The following is a 20,609-nucleotide window of genomic DNA, read 5'->3' as shown; positions in this document are numbered from 1 at the left end:
AGGATGAACAGCAGCTGACTTTGGGAATGCACCTGGATGAGAGAGGTAGGAGCTGACTGGATACACACAGGCTGCAGCCAGGAGTGTGCAAATGCATTTCTTTTAAAATGTGCTGGGACAGCATCGGTTCTCACTGGAGAAGCTCCTACTCCTGCTTGCTGAGCCCAAAGATCCCAATCCTACCCTGCTGTCCTGTCAGGAACACACCCATGGCACAGGGCATTGCCCTGCCCAAGCACAGGGACCTGATGTTTCTGGTGACACCGTCCCAAAGTCACACAGGAACCCCAGCCAGCAAATAAACTTTGGGTGCTGCAACACCTCACTCCCTGCAACCCCAAAATCCCCAGGGGCGAGGCAGGATGGAAAGCAGAAGGGCATCAGCATGGAGAAGCAAGTTCAAAGGGAATCTCCATAAGTCACAAATGCCACAGGGTGGCATCTCCTCTCCTTAGACTGCACCATCCCAATGGGTTTCACCAGACCAAAGCAGCTCCACAACATCCTCAGAATTGATACAAATCAGCCTTCACTGAATCATGAGGCACAGCCCAGCCCAACACCAGAAAGTCAGAGCTAGACCACCTTCCTCAGCTTCCACTTCCCATCCAGCTGCATCCCAACAACTTAAAAGCAGTGGACAAACCCCTCACCCTCAGCTCCTTTTAACACTGCTCTGTCCTTCTGGACTGCCACCCTGCTGCTCTCCCTATAGGAGTGTTTTCAGCACCCATAAGCAAAGCCCAGCTCAGGAAATGAAGCCACACTGGGAATGTCCCCACTCCCCTTGCTCCTGCTGCTCCCAAGGAGCGACAGGGCTATTTTCTCTCACCATCTGTTCTTCTTCATTAGGTCTCTCTTTATTGGCCAGATGTTCTCGTAGACGTGGAGCCATCCCGGCTCTAGTGCTCACTCTCGGGAGGAATCTGCACGCCTGATTTCTCAGAAATCTCTGGGAGGGAGGGAACAGGCAGATGCAGGGCTGGGAGCTAGGAGCCTTTAAAAGCCACACTTCTGGGAATTCAGGCTGCTTTCCCTCGAGACAGCATCTTCACTGCCAAAAGGGACAATGTTTTATTTTAGGAGATAATGTTTGCTCGTCATAGCATCACCTCCCTTTTTCTTTCCTTACTTCTCCTGCCAGCAAAGACAGAAAAATGGAAGAGCAGAGCAAGGAGCAGAGCAGATGGACACACCGAATTCTTGCTTCCCATAAGGATTTGGGTAAACTACAGAATAAGAATTTAATCACTTGCAACCTGACCCTCCCTGCCAGGTTGGGAAGCAGAGGGTCAGACGGTGCAGCAGCGGGAAGGACAGATGGACACAGGTCACCCAGCCACGCCCTGCCCTCCCCAGCCCAGCTGAGGAAGGCAGAGTGCTCCCGGGGGGGACTGGCATCACTCCCAAATCACAAAACCATGGAATGGTTTGGGTTGGAAGTGACCTTAAGAACCATACAGGTCCCTCCTAGAGCACCCTCCACTAGACCAAATTGCTCACAGTGTCTCTCTGTATTTTTAATTTCCCTCTGAAAGGAAGATAATTACTAGTAAAGCTCAGATTCTTTGTATGAAAATCCCACTTGCTTAAGTAACACCCAGTGGTGTTACTTGACTTGAATGAATCCAAATAATTTTGGATTGCCTCCCTTCCAGTGCAGCTGCCCTCCCCTAACCTCCCCAGGCAGGGATGGCTCCATTCCCCACTGCTGGAAATACCTGCACATGGTTTGGACATGGCACCAATGCAAATTAGGAACCTGAAATATTTTAAGGGGCTTTATATCCCAGACTCCACTTCCATGTGAATGGGAATGCTCCATTTTATGTATGAACTGACCTAAGGGAGGTACAGACAGGAATCCAAGGAGGATGGACAGCACAGCCCCAGCTCATCCCACATGGAGGGAGATGAGAGGAGCAGCACCATAACAGGGTTTTAATCTATTTCCAATTAAGTGGAGAGAACCAAGTTTCCTTCTTCAGTTCCTCTGGGCAAGAGGCACAGCAGGCAAAGTGAGGAAATGCAACACACTGGCCATGGGAGACTGTGCTGATTAAGGGAAACCATCACCAAACAGCAACTGAGGAGAGATTCCTGCAATTCCATTGCCCAGACTGCCACCAGCCAGGTGAGGATCCTCCTTCAGCAGTTTCACCCTTCCCTTGCAGATCCACAGAGAACAAGGTGTGCCAAAGGAAGGATGACATGACTCTGAGGCCCCCATGGCTCCCTCCCAGGAGGAGGGGAGACCAAGGAGATCAAGAGAATTCACATCTCTCTTCCAACATAATTTGCTTAGCTGTCCATTACTCAAGCCTGCTAAAGTATCCCACTTCCCAAACTGGGAGAATGAGATGAGTCAAGAGGCAGATCACCTGCCCAACAGAGGCTTTTTGCTAAACCAGAAGCCACAGAAGAGCTGTTTTCCATCTCACCTTCCCCATCAGGTGGGCACACCACACTTCTTTCCATGCTCCCTGAAACACAGCACCCTCCTAAGCCCCAGCCTGCTGCTGGCTGTCCCATGAGGGCTGTCACCATCCTCACCTCATCCCACTTTGCAGGGCTGCAGCAGAACTCCTGAAAAAGCTCCCTGCTCGGACTGAGATGCCCTCATGACACACCTAAGGCTTGGAAAAGTACTTTTGGATCTGCAGAATGAAGTTCCAAAGCTTTTGTTCACCCAGTGTTTTGTGCTGTTGGTGGGAACCAACCCTCCTTTTCCTTAGGATCATCTGCACTACTTTCACATGTGGAGAAGTTGGCTTTGAACCAGCATGAGAGACATGCCCAGAAGCAGCAGCAGCAGCAGCTAAAAAAAAATATATATCAGAAAGAGAAACTTTGGTTTAAAATAAAATTGAAAAGAAATAAAAGAGAGGGAAGGTACACACAGGTGCAAGTTGTCTCACAAGAGGGGTATTTGCAGGGGCATCACCCCACAACCTTGGAGATGGAGATCTACATTCCCCATTTTGTTTTACCGTTACAACCTTCATTGCACAGGACTCAAAATCACTCTCATATGGTTGTTAAGTTTCATAAATAATGTGAAAACTATATGCAACAGATACATCATATTTCCAAAAAAATTATACGAAAAGTTACATCAAATTAAAAAGTAGCTTCATGAATGAAGATACTGCTCTAAGTGCACTTTCCCTGCAAGTGCAGCCAGTGCCTCAGCGCTGGATATGAAGGAAAAAAAACCAAACAACTGGAAAAAAAATAAAACCCAACCAAAAAAAAAAAATCTGATTTAAAAAGTCCGGTTTCAACCAGTCAAAACCGGGCCAAGCAGAATCTGAGTGTGCTCTCAGCACTGTCCCATGAGGGAGTCCCTATGATGCTTCGTTATCCAGATAAGGTTTGTATGTCCTTGTTGAGACTGTAAACAATCCTTCTTTCCTGAACTGTCCTCTTTATTGGCAAAACAAAGTAAAATATTTTTATTTGTTTGTTTGTTTGTTTAAAATAGAACATTAAAATTAACCCAGAAGAAAAGAAACGAAACACAGTGAGCTTTGTTGGAGTCCATAGGATCTGGTCTGGAAGAGCTCGGAAAACGTGTTCAGTGTTTTCTCCTGTTTTCAGCTGGAACTATACCAGAGCTTGGGTTACTCAGGGAAGAGGGGAACAGAACGAGAAAACAAAGGATGTGGAATAAGAGAACGTGGCCATCTCATGTGTTCACTTCGTTTGCTAGGTCCTCTATCAATACCTTTGTGTCAGAAGCCTTGGACCTGGAAAGAAACAAAACACAAGACACTCACTGGGGAGAAGGAGTTCCTGGAATGACATGCAGACAACAAACACACAGTGCACTTGGGGGAATGGAAAAAGGAAAAAAAAAAAGCCTTTCTTATGCAGAGGAGGAATAAACAATCTACTGGAACTGTTTCACACCCTCCCACTCTCCCTGGGAATAGCAGAGCTGTGTAAAGATTGTCCCTCAGCATCCTCCTGCAGTGGCACTGCCCATTTCACACCACGCTGGGCACACACGCCCATGGCCACTGTCACCTGCCAGGCTGTGGACACAGCACTGCTGGGTGTGGAGACCCTCCCAGCCCTCCCCACAGAACTCCACCAAAGCCTTGCAGGATCCAGTGGGGTGTTCCTGCTCCATCTCCCTTTGCTGTGCTGCAGCAAGGAGCAGGAGGTTCTTTAGGGATATGCCTGGCACATCTCCACTCCCTGCATGTCTGAGGGGTAAATGGGCATGGCTGGAGGGAATTCCAGCAGGCTTTGGCCCATATTCCCTTTACATAATATTTTTCATTCTCTAGCAGCCACCCCAAGGCTGTTGGTATTGGTCCCATCCATGCAGGGAGAAGAGCCAAGCACAGCCCTGAGGCCAGAGCACATCCTCCTCCTCCTCCCAGCCCTCCCATGCAGTGCTGCAGGGATTACACAACACTCCTGTGCCTCAGCATCCCTGAGGAGCCTGGGCTTGTTCCCTGGCCAAAGGGCAGGGCTCCACAGCTGTGCTCCCAGGGCAGCAGGGACACAGGACACTGCAGGGAAACACACAGGGGATAGGTTCAGGGGCTGGGGTGCAGGGTGGGGAAATGTTTGGGGTGCAAGAATGATGGCTGGGAAGAAAAAAATATAAGGGTTTGGATTTGAGAGAGGAAGGAGTTTGAGATTTTACCTATGAACCTTAACCAATGAATAACTGGAATAATACAGAATCATAGAATGGTTTGGGTTGGAAGGAGCCTTAAAGATCATCTGGCTCCAACCCTCCTGCCTCACTAGACCACATTGCTCAGGGCCAAATCCAGCCTGGCCTTAAACACTTCCAGGGATGGGGCATCCAGAGCAACCTGTGCCAGGGCCTCACCACCCTCACAGAGAAGAATTTCTTCTTAATATCTCGTCTAACCCTGCCCTCTGTCAGTTTAAAAGCATTGCCCCTTCTGTCACTACAAGGTATAAAGAGTCTCTCTCCCTCTTTTTCCTAAGCCTGGTTGAGGAGAACCTCTCCTCCAGTTTGCATTTATAACCCCTGGCAGACTATTTCTGCAGGAGGGGAGCCTTGTAAGAAGGGAACTTGTGGTAATGCACCCCACACCCCCAGCAGGTGTTTCCAAATGGGGAAGGAGTTTCAGTTTACCTTTAGACTTTTTAGGAAGTTTAACTAGAAAGTTCTGTGTTTTGTAATGGGCTCAGTGCCAGCACAAGAGCATGGATTGGGCTCCGAGAGTGTAACTCAAAGCTTGTTGTTAATTTCAGTGGCAGCAGGCCAGGCCGTCCCTCCTAAAACATTCAGTATTTAGGAGGGAGCAAAAAGGAAGTAAGAGGCTTTTTAGCAAGGTATCAGAGGTTTTCTCAGACACACGTGAGCAGCTTTTCATTTGCTTTCTCTAATATTTGTTATTTTTCTTTATTAAACCTTTTGCTTTACCAAACACCTCTGAAGAGCAGTCTCACTAATTAATTTCAGCTGCTTCTCCGTAGCAGTGTATCTCTATAACAGGCCATTCTGATGCACCAGCCAAATTAGTTGTGAGTAATAGTATCAAACCACCTGCAATTTTGTTGTTAGAGCTCTCAGGAATTTATCAAGGATAATGAGAAAACAACAGGATCAAAAATAGGAAGAGACCCTGAGAAAATGTCTGCAAAAAATGTAAACCCCAGATAGGGAAAGCACAATGTGAGGATGGACATTGACCAACTGGATGTCCTGAAGGATGTGTGCCTGCCTCATGAAGGAGCAGCTCAGCCAACCCAGAAATGTGTGCCTACATGGACGGCAGACCTAGAATCTATATCTGCCATGTAATGTAAATAATAAATGGCTTCTGTTGGAATCATATTGGTTCTGTTATTCAGTGGCCCATTTCCCCCTGCACTTCCCTGCAAAGGCTGGACCCTCAGAGATTGATACATTTACATGTGGTTTATTACACTCTGACCACGTGCTAACCTGTATCAGGAACTCCTTTCCCGATGGTTTACCAGAACCCCAATAGGTGTCCACTTGTATTTTTGTGTTCGTATTTGAGTTTGTATTAACATCAGCAACTGTAAGTGCACTGAAAGCCTGAAGAGCACGGGCAACACAGGAATTACCACCAGCCATTTCAGAGCTCATGGCAGCAGGGGAAAAGGCAGCAGTGCATCAAAATGTACAAATCCTAAAGCAGGCTGTGGATGGAGTTCTAATCCCCTGGCAGAGAGAGAGGCGCACTCGTTTGCTAGACACGCCCTCCCTTTGCCGACTGAAATCTTGGGGCGATTCCTACCCCGGGATTCCCAGTGCAGGATTCCCAGATCACAAACACCCCTGGGGCACCGAGAACACCCCCAGGGCTGGCAGGGCTGTGTGTTGGGGCAGAGGACAGACGGACAGACAGACGTACTGTGAGGCGAGGCGGGGCCGGCGCAGGGACACGCTCAGGCTGCGCTTCCACTGCTTGTTCTTGCGGCGGTTGCGGACTCCGTCCTCCTGGTCCATCATCTGGTCCAGCAGCGTCAGGTCGTCGGCGTTGAGCGGCGCCACCGAGATGTCCCGGACCGCCCGGAACTCGCCGCAATTGTTCAGGTGCTCGTTCTCCAGGCGGAAGAAGTTCCACACAAACCGCCTGTGTGGGGAGGAAAAGGGGAGTTACCAACCTCTGGAGTCTCTCATGCCGTTAAAGGAATTTCCAAGTGCCCTGCCCTGGAAAAGTGAAGATTAAAAATATCCCAAGTGTAAAAAAGGGCTTCTCCCCCATGGATCCTTGCAGACATTGTGCAAGCTTCTCTCTGGGTTTTGCAAGTCCGTCATCCACCCTATGTTATCCCCTTTCCCTGTTTCCCCATTGGCTATGGGGCCTTGGTGTCCTGTTCCTCTCTTCCCTATGGTCACTTGCCCCCTGCCCTGCCCCTGTACCACCGACGAACCTGAGACTCCCTATATGACTGAGGAAAACCACATGGTCGCTCTCTCTGGCTCTGGATTCACCTTCAGCACATGGAATAGACGCTTGCTGGAAACTGATTTGGGGCTGGGAGCCCTCTGCTTCTCTTGCTGAGCCAGCCTTGTAACGTGTGTGGTTGTGTGAGCTTGAATTGCTGCCTGAATAGCTCTCAAGCAGTTTCTCTACGGAGAGGCTGACTGGGATCTAGAAGGGCTGTGGCTGCACCCCGAAAAGACACTTACACCAGCCCAGCTCCCCTTTTCCAGGTGTTTCCTGCATTTGGTGGAGTACTGGGATGTGCACCTGGAGAGACATCCAGGTGTTGGAACCCTGGAAGATGAAGATTTCAGACTTTTTGTGCTAATAGGCACTGATGCCCAAGAGAACACTCCATTTGACCTGAGGCAGTGGAAAAGGCTTCCAAAATTGAGTGACAGCACTGGGATTGTGGGTGTGTAGTTTGAACAGAAGTGTGTAATATCACAGGGTGAAAAACCTAGATTTCAAGGTTATATATATACCCATATATAGGGTTTTTTAAAAGGTTTTATTAATATATATAAAGCAAGATGAAGGTTTTAGGGCATAGGCTAAGTTTTTTCTTTTTCACCTTCTTCTTCAGGGGTCTGGGTGGTGTTTTGTAATTGGACAGAAAAATCTGCATTGCCACGGGTGGTTGGTTATTGGGTTAAAAGTAAAAATAATCTAGGTGTCATCTCATAATTGGACAGTTTGTGCTTAAAAGACCTTGGAAAGAGTTAGAGACAGAGCCACTTCCTACCTTGTTGGCTAGAACTCACAACTTGTGAGACTGTGCTATAGATAAGAATTAATAAACATCTGAGTCCAAACATGAACTCCATATCCCAAGCATTTAATCCCAGCTCTAACAGAAAAAAGAAGTTTAAAACCCCACATCCAGGGACTAAGAGCAACACCTCCTGCAACTCCTTTCCCCTGTCAGGCTTATTCCTTATCCTAATGCTGACAGCCCTAATATGGACAGCATGGAGGCACCAAGCATTACAAGCTAAAGGCCACCTCCAGCAGCATCTACACAATGAGGGTGAGCTTCAAGTCCTTCCCAGGAAGCTGTGGGAGTGGGTTTCCAGCTACAGTAAAGGTGTTGAAAGGTCCTGGAACCTTGCAGGATCCAAATCGATGATGCAGAATACAAATTAGCATTTGGAAAAGAAGCAGAGGTTTGAAAATTGGGAACTCGAGGATCAAGTGAAGTTTCAACTGGAAATTTCAAGGAGAAATTTGGTAAAAACTAACCAAGATTATGTCACAGCTCAGAAGGAACTGCAAACTCAGTGTGAAGGACCCAGCTCCACACTGTGGCAGAGTCCTTTACCCCTTTCTTCATCCAGTTAGGATTAAATATTCCTGTTAATCCTGATCTCCTTCAAATAAAAACCAAAATATGTCACATCCAAGCATCCAGGTGCTTCCCTCTCAACATGCTGATGTTCCAGAAGAAAAAACTGAACATAAATGGCAGAGAAATGAGCTGCTCAGCCCAGCAGCCTTACCGGAACACCTCAAGTGGGGCAAATACAGTAGAAATGATGTCCGCAGCGTGGGGGAAGATTTGCATGGAGGTGAGGGAGATCTGGATGGTCCACGCAAAACGCAAGATGACGTCTTCTACAATGGCACAATAGTAGTATGCCTGAGGAGCAACAAGAACAAAACAGCTCAACAAACACCTCTTGCACCCAAAAGACCTCATTGGGTCTTTGGGAAGCTACAGAATCTGCTGCTCAAAGTCAAGTAAAATGAACAGAAATGATCTTTTGGAAACAAATGAGCTCCACTGCTGGAAAATCCCAGCCTGTAGCATTGGAATGGCCAACTGCAACACACTCTAAACTCAGCAAGTTTGGTTAAAATGTTACAAGCCCGTCCCTAAGGTAAAAGCAGGCTGCATACGCACTTTCTGTGGGTAGACAATTCCTTCTCGGAGAAAGGTATTTTCACCAGCATTTTTGTCAAAGAGACCCCAGTCCATCTTCAGGTCCCAAATGAGGGTATAGCAAGAGCTGATGAAACAGAAGATAATCCACAGGTAGAAGAACACTTGGGTGTCACTGTGGTTTTTAGCTGGAAAAGAGAAGAACAACACACTTCTGTAGAACGGAGAGCACATCCCTCCTTAAAACAGCTACAAACTGCCTCATTTGAGCAGTGGAAATCACCTCTTCCATTCAAGTTCTGGGAAAATACATCAAACACTAATCTGAGCCAAACCAAAAGCCTTAGCAGGACCTGCTTTATATTGTTATTCGAATTCCACTTCCATCTCCTTCTGCTTTCAGCACTTGGGATTGAAATTTACATCAGTATTTGGAACAGGCTCCCAGAGAAGTGGTCGCAGTCCCAAGGCTGCCAGAGCTCAGGAAGCGTTTGGGGAACACCCTGAGGCCCGTGGTGGGGTTCTTGGGGATGGTCCTGTGCAGGGCCAGGAGCCTGACTCGAGAATCCTTGTGGGTTCCAGCTCAGGATATTATTCCACGATTTTTATTTCCTTGGACTCGGGGCAGAGCTGCTGTTCTGGCTCTGAACAGCAGGTGGAAGCTGCGGGCCACGTTTCGCAAAGGACACGGGCTTGCACAAAGGATACAGCACAGAGACACAGCTCGGCTGGGAGGGTTTGGTAAGGAAATATTCGAGTTTCTATTAACATCAGCAACTGTGAATTAGAGCACCAAAAGCCTGAAGAACATGGGCGGCACAGGAATTACCACCAGCCATTCCGGAGCTCATGGTGGCAAAGGAAAAGGCAGCATGTACATATTCTAAAGCAGGCTCTGGATGGAGTTTTAAATGCCCATATAAAGCTCCTCTTTGGAAACAGGAGACTGTGGGCCCACCACCTGCTCAGCTAGGGGTAGGTTTTTCCAACTAAGTTGTTTCCCACTGCCCCCTGAAAAGGTTACACTGCTCTCAGTTCAGCTACAATTCCCTACACTAGCTGGCTGAGGAAAACCAAACAGAGCTGGTTAATTCTGTTTGCTTTTGAAAAGCTGGCTCCAAAAGTTCATTCAAATAAAACGCATTATGATGCTTCGGAAGGCTGAGACATTTTGCACCTGGCTGCTAGCAGGAATCTCTCCTTTCTGTGCAGCCTCAGCAATTGCTCATTCACCGACTCCCTCTAACAAAGCAAATAACATTTCCAGTACAGAAAAGATGTTTCCAGCCCAAGCTCAATGCCACACTACATGACAGCACCTTTTCCTATATATGTGGCTTTAAAAACAATAGAATCTCTGCAGCTGATCAGCCAGGGAGCAGCAGGGCAATTTGCCCTCTCCTTCCCTCTGCCTTTCCAGCAATTACGATCTAAATGAAACGCGGCAATCCGATAAAATTAATGGAGGTGAAAATGAGAGTACATTCCTCCCATTTACGCCTTTCAGCCTTCCTGGACATGATGTGCTGGATATAGGTCAAACCCACAGGCTCCTTCCCCTCTGAAAACATCCCCCTAAGGCAAACCTCTGAACGCCACTAATGCAGCAAAGCCTGTTTTGCACCGTGCAGGAAAAGGGCACAGGACCGCTGCAGCTCCCAGCTCTGAGCAGCTTCCCTGCTTTGGGGCAAGGCTGGAAAGCTTTGGGCACATCCCACATCCTCTGTTTGGCCAAGACACGGGTGTAGCATCACAATCCTGGTCCCTGCAGAGCCGTGACGTCAGCCAGGAGCAGCGCTCATGTCCTACAGGCTCCGGTGCCCAGGTACCTCAAACGCCGCTGCTGCTGCCTGGAAACAGCCTCTCCTGGGCTATTTTTAACGTGTAGCTGCCCACAGAAAGGGACACAGGTGAGGATTTTGGAGCTTAGCAATGAGGGCTGTGGTTTCATTCCCACCCCCTCTCAGCTCCTCCAAAATCTCCACAACATTATTTCAGGAAGAAAAGGCAGATGCTGACATTCGGTGACTCATGAGACACTAAGCCTGTTCTTTCCAGCATTATTTTTAGCTCATTAGATCTCCATGTTTAGTTCCCATTACCAGACCCTAAAGGATAATTCAGAGGCAGTTCATGGGTTGCATGTGTTTTCAAAGCACCTAAAATGCTCCAAAACACTGTGAGGCAGCAGTGCTTCCTCTCACCTTAGGCTTCAAAGTTACATCATGCTGCTTTAGGTTGAGTTCTTTTTCTTTTTTTCCCTTTAAGGACAGAATTCAAATAAACTGAGTCTTATTCCACACCTTCATGGAGCAGCCATGGGGAAGGCAGTGCAGCCAGCACCATCCTTTGCATCCCTGGCCTGAGGCATGTCCTGCAGGAGCAGGCAGAAGAGCAGGGAAGCATTGCTGGGCAGCTCTTTTGGAGTTCTGTGGTCATGGAGGGGCTGATCTGTTCTCTGATTATCATCTCCAAGGTCACAAGGGGCATATAAAACACTATCCTAAGTTAGCAATTACAGAGGAAGAGGATTTCAAACGTTCTTGCTGCTTAAACCTAAATCCCAGAATAGCTCAGGTTGGAAGGGACAGTGGGTCACCCGGTCCAACCTCTGCTCAGCAGGATCCTCCCAGAGCATGTGGCACAGGTTCTTGAGAGCAATTACAGGAAGGAGAACTGGGGAGGAACAGGCCCAAGTGAGAAATCTAATCTCACCAATCTCAAAAGGATATGCTTGCTTTCAGATGACTTATCCTGTGCTCAGTTCCCCTCTCCCTGTCTCTGTCTTTGCAGCAGCCTTTTCAGTGGCACCTGGGGTCACACTGCTGGCCCCTTGCTTCTGCTCCCTTTCTCACCAACCAGCTCTGCAATGCATTCAGCTCCTGAAAATATTCATTAAAAACCCAAATCATTCCCTGGTAAAATGCCCTAATCAGAACTAGCCCATTGTCTCCAGTCTTGGCCTCCGAGTCCTTCCTTTAATCACTCATCCTCCTTTTCCTCCTGCCTGCAGTTCTGTTTGATACCTTCCTTCCTTCTGTCCTCATTGGTATTCATCTGGTGTGCAGAAATATGTTACTGCTCCAGGCAAGCAATTATAGCTGGGTCTCTGCTGGCTGGTCCTCACAGCCCTCTTCACTGCTGCTCAGGGGGAGAGAAAAATCAAGGCATTCATATTCTGCCCAGAGGCTCCATCAACTCCTGGCCTGCCGGTTTTCCAGGAGCAATACAGAGCTCTGCATATTTATGATGATGTCAGGGTCTATTTAAGCAGGAACTGTTTCATCCTGTGTGTTTTTTCTTTGTTTAATGAGGTGCTAGAAAACACCAAAAAACCACGAGAGAGGGAGAAACTCTCTGGATGAGAAAAGCACTCTGGTCACCTGGCAGATCTCAGCCTCTTCAGGAAGGGAAAGAAGAGGAAGTTTTCAATATCCCCCATGGCAGCAGTGACATCCCCCCAGGAGAGGCACAAAGGACCTCCCTACTCCATGCTCCAAAGGGCACCACCACAGAGCAACTTCCTGAGCTGCTGTTATTCAAAGCAGCACGTGCAGGACCAAACAGCACCTCTGAAGCTGCAAGTGCAGCTCTAACCCTGAGGATGGGCTGATTTCAGTGCTCACACTGCCATCTCTGCAGCTTGGAGGTGTGCAGTTATGTCAGAGGCTACCTGAGTCCACAGTGCCTGGCTGCCTCCACTTGCCACAAAGCCTGTGGGAAGCAGGGAGCTGTCTGCAGCCTTCACCACAGAATTTCCATTAGCATCCTCAGTTTGCCCTATAACACACAATTCCAGCAGATCCTCTGCACAAATACACCTCAAATTGCTCCAGAAGGTCAACCAGATAAATAATGGATGGCTTCCACCTTTGAACTGAAGCTGTGAATAGCCACAGTCCCAGAAAACAGCCAAAGGCACTTGCAGCAGCAGAATTTACTGCCTGCAAAAACTGCTGATAGGCAATATCCTGGATCCCCAAACCAGCCCCAGGGGCCACAGCATCTGACTGGCATTCTGAGGGAACATAGCTCTGCAGAAATTACAGCCCCTTCGAAGCTCAGGCAAGAGAAAAGGTTGTTTTCCATCAAAGAGAGACAGCGAGTGCTCTCCCGAACACCGTTAATATTGACTTTACCTCCGAAGAATACTATCTGTTTACCCTGCTGAATTATTCTGGGGAATGTAAACACCATATAGTATTCAACACAGCAAAAATCAATGCCATGTATTATTGAAGGGCTGGATAAGAGCACAATGGCCCTCGATAAGCATTCCTGGCATGTCACCCACTGTGGGTTGTGCTGATGGGCAGAGCTCTGATAAAAGCTGGAGGAAGCAGGAGGTTATCAGGAAACACAGCCAGGTAAGCCCTGCTACACAGAACACTGACTACTCTGCCAACCAGCTCTCAGTCCAGGCTTGCCAAACCCAGCCCCAGTCACAGATTTAAGCAGAAGCAAAGCACAAATGCGTTTAGCGTGCAAGGCAAGAGCAGCCCGGAGCAGGCCTAGGGATGGTGCGTGCTCATTAACTCCATCCCAGCACACCACAGAGCAGGGTGACAGCCAGAAGTGAGTTACCTACCTAAGAACTGCCATCAGAGTGACATCCCCAAGCATTTGTCTAACACCTCAGTGCTCGAAGCACAGCATTACCTCTCCCCTCAGTAATTAGATATCTTAATGAGCGGGTAGCGCTGCCTTTCTGCCCAGCCAGCACGTCCTGCTGTTTAGCACTGATCAGTGGCAGAGCCAGGACATGACAGAGGATTTAATGCAGTTAAAAGGCAAAAATAACCCACAGGAGCACACTCAGGACCCGCCATCATGTGCTGCCAAACACCAACTCTTCCCTCAGAGCCTTCCCTTGGATTGTGCAAACCTCTGCAATCGCCTCCAGGCACAATTTAAGCAAAGCAGCAGTAAAGAACTGTCAAGAGGCAACATCTCATATCTTCTTCTAGCCAAGAGCCTACATTTGTAGAGCAGGGAAATCCCAAAATCATGTTTGGATTAAAAACCCTCTGCAGGTTTGTGTTGGTTTGTGTCTAATCTAAAGACACAGCAGCAAGCTCCTGGCTTGTACCTCACAAACTGACAAGTGTGATTTAAGTGCAAACAGGAGGAGGAAGCACAAATCAGTCGTGGCTGAGATTTGAGCTGGTTCTTTTCTGGTGCCTTCTGTAGCTTTTGAGAGGTGTTCTTAAGGGAAAGTTCAGCTGCTGCCTTGAGAAGGATGGGGTTTCCAATCAAAGCATTTGCCAGAAGTCTCACTAATAAGAATATCTGGACTCATGGTCAGAAATGAATGGTGTGGTAATCAGGGCCTTTGATGACAATTTGGGGATGGGGACACAATGTCATCTGCTACCTCTATAGTGCTTTGACATCCAACAGCAGATTTTTTCAAAATTTACTTCTTTTAAAAGCAAAAGAGAGAAATGGTTAAAAGATTGCATCTCCTACATTTCTGCACCACCCAGACTCCAGATCTGGGTGTATCTGACAGGAAGATTGCTTGTAACGCAGCCACTTGCTTTTCTTAAAATGTTCCATTAAAAAAAAGGGTCAGGCTTCCCCCCCTAAGTGCCTGTGAAATTAAGAACCAGTAGGTCACCCTTTTTACTTACACCTCATTCATTAGCATTCCCATTTCCCCAGCCACCTTCAACACAAAGGCATAACAAGTGACACAACGGGCTCTTGGTCCACTTCCCAAATCCCGGCGATTAATCCCCATCTCCTCTCAGCTGGGAAAGCAAACCACGGAGCCCTGGGTGCTGAGGTCACCACCCACGGCCCATTTGATACCCGCAGACCTACAAAGCACGGCAAGACTCCCCGGTGGGATTTTCTGCCTCATTTGTGTGAAATGAGGGAGTTGCTGAAATCCCTGTGAATTCCCGTTCCCGGGCTCCCCACCGAGTCTGCCTCTCCTTCCCCGCTCACTTACCGGCACCTCTGCCCCGGCCGGGCTGCTCCTGCCGCAGCATTCCCGGGATATTCCCGGCTCCTCCCGGCTCCACCATCACCGGGATGGCTGTCAACAAGCAGCTGAGGCAGCCGGGGGGAAGCAGGGTGCCACAATGCCGCCAGGAGGTCAGGGGCCAGCATAGGAAATGTTTGCCCAGGGCGATGCCGCCCGATTCCTCACTAATGACACTGCTGCCGCTCTGATGGAAAGGATCAGAAGGACTGCCTAATGAACACAACTCATTACTGCGGGCCTCCTGGGCACGGCATGACGGGGCTGCAGACAAAAACTCATCCTAGCTCACAGCAATGTGACAGACGGTGCATGTTTTGGCTCCAAATAATCATCCTGGTGGAGCTGCCAGTGTGCTGTGCTAAGGGAAGGCGTGTGAAAACGGCAAGTATTAAGGAAGAGGCCAGTTAATCCCATTACAAAGTTTGTTTTACTTCAAGAGGTCAATCCAAGCACTCTATAAGGCTCTTGTGACACCTAAATCAAATGCTGACAGCTCTTTCAGCGCTGAGGAAGAGGGAGAGAGATGGGAGGTCTTGTACCAACACGGAAATGAGGGAACAGGATCTCACAAATGCTACTTGCTTCATTCTTTTGTGATTTACTTTTAAGGTTTTGTGCTTACAAAAACTCTACATGTTCACTTATTTTGCCCTGCACCACCCCGTAAAAATGAAATTATCTATCTCAGTTGGGGGGCTGGACACTGTTGCACTGATGTCATTTTAGGCCCAGCTCTCCCATTGTCTCCTGCTGTAAGCATGTAGGATCACAGTGCTTTGCTGTCCCACCTACCAGCAGCCTCACTCCATGGGGGCTGCAACCTGCAGCTTCCAACACAGGAACGACAAGGGCTGAGTGACACAGTGAAGCACCCACAGAGCTCAGGTGCAGCCAGGTACCTCCTGCAGCCACCTCTAACACAGCTGGATGTCTCCCCAGCCTGGGCCCCATCCTGCTGTGCATCTCCCTCCCTGCCCTGGAAGTCAGAGCCCTCCTCAGGGCCCTGCCTGGGGACAGAGTGTGGGAGAAGCAGTGAACTGTTCCATCCTGATGCTGTGTCACCACTGGGAATGGCTGTGATTAATGAGGAGTGGGCAGCAGGTAGGAGACCTGGGAATCTCCCACTACATTTTCCAAAAGCAGCACATTTTCCCATTCATCTTCCTCGGGTCAGACCTGGTTGAACCTCTCCATTAATAAGGGATGGTCCAACACCTTCCTGCAAAAGCCATTAATGGCAGGATGGCTCTGGCCTTGACACTCCACATCTCTATTCCTTGGCCCTTTTCTCTTAGGGCTGCCTTTAAAAATCATAACTTAGACATTACTGTAGAGAAGCCTGTTTCTGGAGTGATGGGGACAGCACTGCTCTTCAGAGACAGCCCTATTTAGTTAACTTCCGTATTTTTAATTACTGCCAATTTCCTGAGCTGTTTAATGAGAAAGTACAGGGCAGTTCCATTATCTTAGACCAACCTAGGGCTCTCCAGGGCACCCCAAGCCAGTGTCAACTGGTGTTCAGCAGGCTCATTTGGAGTACCTGGAAAAACCCTGGGAGCAGGATGGAAGAGGAGATGCTTACTCAAGTTTCCAGGCCACATGGATGAACTTTGGAATAATTCAGAGGTTAATAAATAGCAGGATACTACTCAGACCACAAGGATTTCATTGAATAAGGTGCGTGAATCAAACTGACAGTGTCCATAAACCATCCTGCCTTTCACTTAAAGGATAAAATCCCACACAGCCAATAGCAAGGTAAACAAGAAATGGTCACACTGAGCCCACAAATCCCACAAAACAAGAAAATTATGACAGAGAGGCACTCAAGCTCAGTTCTTCAAGCACAGAAGCCAAATCTGTATTTTGGTATTTTCAATGACACCATGTGGGCAAGCTGCATCAAGGTGAGAGAAAACTGTCAGCGACAAAACTACGACGTCTCATTTTAAAAGGAATAAAGCTGGAGCATAAATCACGACTGAAGTTCGTAAGTGACCAGCACTCCCTGAGTAGTACAACACAACCGTTTCTTAGAAGAGCTGAACATCTAAATATAACAATCCTACCCTACACAGCCTGAGTCAGGTCTGAGTGAGGAGTGAAACCAAAGCTGGCTATCCCAGATGTGTCAGCATGCCTTCTTTAATGCAAGCACAGTTTATACAAGAAGGGATGCCCATGGATTTCCCTCTCTGGGATCCCCTTGGAGGACATGGACCTGCTGCAGTGAGTCTAGAAGATGCTCAGAGGGATGAAGCATATGGGGACAGACTGAAAGAGCTGTGAGTCTTCAGCCTGGAGAGGTGACCAGATGGCTCTGGAAAAACCTTAGAGCCCCTTCCAGTGCCTAAAGGGGCTCAAAGAGAGCTGGACATGAACTTTGGACAAGAATCTGGAGTGACAGGACAAAGGGGAACTATAAACTGACAGAGGGCAGGGTTACAAATGTTATGAAGAAACTCTTCCCTGTGAGAGTAGTGAGGCCCTGGAACAGGTTGTCCAGAGAAGCTGTGGAACACGTCCCTAGAAGTGTTCAAGGCCAGGTTGGACACTGGGGCTTGGAGCAATCTGGGACAGTGTAAATTATCCCTGCCCACAGCAGGGAGCTGGCACCCCATGATCTTTAAGGTCCTTTCCAAACCAAACCACTCCATGATTCTACAAATGCTGTGATAAGCTGGACTGAAGTGGGAGCTGCTTTGCTGGTGCACTTGTCAAGCAAAGCACATCTGCCTTTGGCAGAGTGAAAACACAGCAGAAAGCAGTTGCGTGTCAAAACAACGCTGCGCTCGTTTGGGGCGAATATTCCGCTGCAGGCTGGGACTTAATCATCTGCTTCCCCAGCAGCACACAGGTTTCCCTAGGGATTAAATAAGGCAATGTAATACTCTGTTGGCTGGCTCTGGGGAAAGCTACTCAGCACTGGCAGGGAACTTAATGCCAGCACTTAGTGGAAAGCGAGGGTGGGAAAGAAGGGGACAGAGCGGGCAGGCAGCGGTGGTGCCCCGGCTGCCAGGAGGCTTCGAGTTACAGCCTTGCCTCATTTGCCTGAGCAAACACACCTCGCAGCACTTTATTTACAGAACACGGCCTTTGCTTCCCATTCCTTTGGGACAGATAGAAATACCGAGAATTCCTCCTCTGGGAACTCAGCAACAGTTGTCCTCGTGTTGTTGTCGTCCCTGAAACGTGGCTGTGCTTGTGAGCCGTGCTGGAGTCTGCACACGTCTGTGCCACCACTGCTTGCTCCAGTGTTATGTTCTGGGGGAGCTCCTCTCCCGTTTGCTTCACCAATCCCAGTGATAGCTGAATGTCAAGGTGACAGCCTGGAGTTACCCCTGGAAAGCTGGTCTGGTCCCAGACCAACAGCATTACAAGTTTTGGAGTAAAAAACAGAATTCACTTTGCTATCTTAGTGGTCTGACATCCAAGCTGCAATTGGCAGAGAAAACTGCACCCTACACCTAAATCCAAGGGAAGGAAAGTAATGAAATGGCTTCTCTGAGAGAAGAAAGAATCAGAATTATGCACTGCCTGAGCAATATGAATTATTAAACAGGGATATTTTGGGGAAACAGATACTTGTCAAGAGCCCACAGTACATGGTGCTACAGCAGGGGATCCTTCACTAGAGGAGGTTTGGAGTAGGGAATATCACACAAGACTAGAACAGAAATATCACTTAAACATAATAAGGTGACATTTGTACATTTGTTTAGTTTGAGGTGTTTTCAAGCAGCAAGCATGGGAAAACACAGAGTGCTGTCAGTGCACTGTGTATGAATTAGCTGCTTTCCACACCAGCAAACCCTCCCAACCACACAGTCCACACTGCTGGCAGGCAGGAGATAAAACCCACAGAGCAGCTACAAATTATTCAGTGTTCAAATGAAGGGAGGAAGATGAGACTTCTCAGAGGGCTGTGATGTCCCCAGGCCTCCCAAGTGGAGAACAGGCACTGGTATCCATTACCTGACCTCCCAAGGAAAGGCCAGGGATTACCCTCCTCTCCTGGCAGCCAAAAGCTGCCATTCCAGAGGTGTAAGTCACAGACTTGCAAGCACAGAAGACTGTTTAAATAAAACTCCTGATACCACAGCAATTAATAGGTTTGTTACTGAAATCTAGAGCAGGTCTGAGGAGCAAGGATCTTCACCAACCTGACACCTGTTTTGGGCAGCCCTTTGTCCAGAACACACAGCTCTCCCCAACAGATGTTTAGGAGGTAAGAGAGGGGTGTTTGCTATCCCTGGGCAGACACAGAGAAGGTGTGGGCGAGCAGCACGTCTGTTTTCACCAGTAGCATCATAACAACTTGATGACAGACCATCTGATTCCAAGTTCCAAACAAACTGGCAATCTATGTAAAGCACTTTGATAAAATTGGCTTCTTAACAGGTACAGCACATTAAAAAGTGTGTTTATGGCAGGATGGGAACAGGCCTCCAGGCCTAAGGAGATGTGTCCAGGGCTTTAGGCAGCCCTCTGAAAAGCCCAGCATTTACAAATCTGTGCTAATGCATAATTTCCAAAGGTCATGAAGCTTCCAAATTAATTTTTTTTTGTATGACACCAACAACTGTGTGCCATTGACAAAACTGGGCAGACCAAAGCTGGGAGTCAGGAAGCCTCAAAGCAGCAGGAACAAGGCTCATAAACACCTCATTACAGCCCACTCCCTGCCAGACTGGGAAAGGGGACACCAGTCCTGTGTGGCAGCGACCAGAACCGGGATAGCGACGCTGGGACGGGTGAAAAACTTCAAGGGCAGCAGAAAGAGGTCAAACTCCTCAACAGGACATTTTGACAGAGGCTGGTTTTCCTCTTGCTTCCAACTCCAGCCCAGCTGAAGGCTCTGGCAATGTGTCCCCCCGAGGGAGGCAGCATTAGTCAGCCTCCCCAGAGCAGCTCTGGCTACAGAAGATGCAAGCAGTGACCCTGGAGCCAGGCAATCTGTCCGTGCCTTGTCCCAGGCAGTGGTGACTAACTGGACTGCAGGGCTGCAGAATGTCACTGAGCAAACAATTCTAACAGGAACGAGCTCCAGGGACATGGCAGCAGGGAGGAGATCCACAGGGGATGATCCCACACCAGCTCTCTGTGGATAGAGCCCAACTCCCAGCCTTCAGCCAGCCTGGGCCACCAGTGCCCCTCCCTACCATTAAAATGCAAGGCCTGACAAACATCATCACTGTGACTCCGGGCCCAGCTACGTCAGAACAGACATTTCTTGGCCACGGGAAGGTTTCTAACAGCCCTGCCACCCCTCCAAAAAACCCAGCATGTTAACTAGAATCATGCCTTCAACACTTCTCCTTGCCTCACCACAGGAATATTCCAGGCTAAGTAATTGCTCACGACTGTGTGTGGTTGCTAATTTCTGGATATATAGGAGGGAGACATTCTCAAACGAAAGAATACAGCTTTTAGGGCTTCAGAACAATGAAAGGCAGGGTGACTGCCTGAAGTGCAGAAACTAAAAGCTTTTTCCTTCAGAACAAGAGTAGAATCGAGTAATTGTCGTTTCCAGGGAGATGAGGAACTTCAGGGATCAGAGCTCAATCTGCAGTTAAATGGATTGGAAACAACTCCTTACCAGCTGTAGAGAAAGCATGGATAGAATCACACAGGAAAATCAGAGAGAGCATTTTTTCCTGGCACTTTGCACATGCCTTCACATTCAGGAATGATGGATCGATTATTTAGATGATCCAGGTTAAATATTCATGAATGTTAAGGGAGAAGTATTTGCTGTGCTCTCCCTTTCCCCATATATCTC

General features: G+C 48.3%; 1 protein-coding gene across 1 annotated transcript in view; it reads right to left on the bottom strand.

Annotated features, from left to right (window-relative positions):
• Positions 1–3,407: 3,407 nt before the first annotated feature.
• XPR1 (xenotropic and polytropic retrovirus receptor 1) overlaps positions 3,408–20,609 on the bottom strand; it is a 108,044-nt gene continuing 90,842 nt past the window's right edge. Inside the window, exons 12-15 of the mRNA XM_083867746.1 lie at positions 8,857–9,023; positions 8,453–8,592; positions 6,378–6,599; positions 3,408–3,749 (exon numbers count right to left, since the gene is read on the bottom strand). Coding sequence (XP_083723872.1) covers positions 3,689–3,749; positions 6,378–6,599; positions 8,453–8,592; positions 8,857–9,023 — 590 coding nt within the window. The 3' untranslated portion in view covers positions 3,408–3,688. The remainder of the gene's footprint in view (positions 3,750–6,377; positions 6,600–8,452; positions 8,593–8,856; positions 9,024–20,609) is intronic.

The sequence above is a fragment of the Zosterops lateralis genome (genome assembly GCF_965231275.1).
Source record: "Zosterops lateralis genome assembly, chromosome: 9".
NCBI classification, from domain to species: Eukaryota; Metazoa; Chordata; class Aves; order Passeriformes; family Zosteropidae; genus Zosterops; species Zosterops lateralis.
This window is presented reverse-complemented; position numbering and strand designations above follow the sequence as displayed.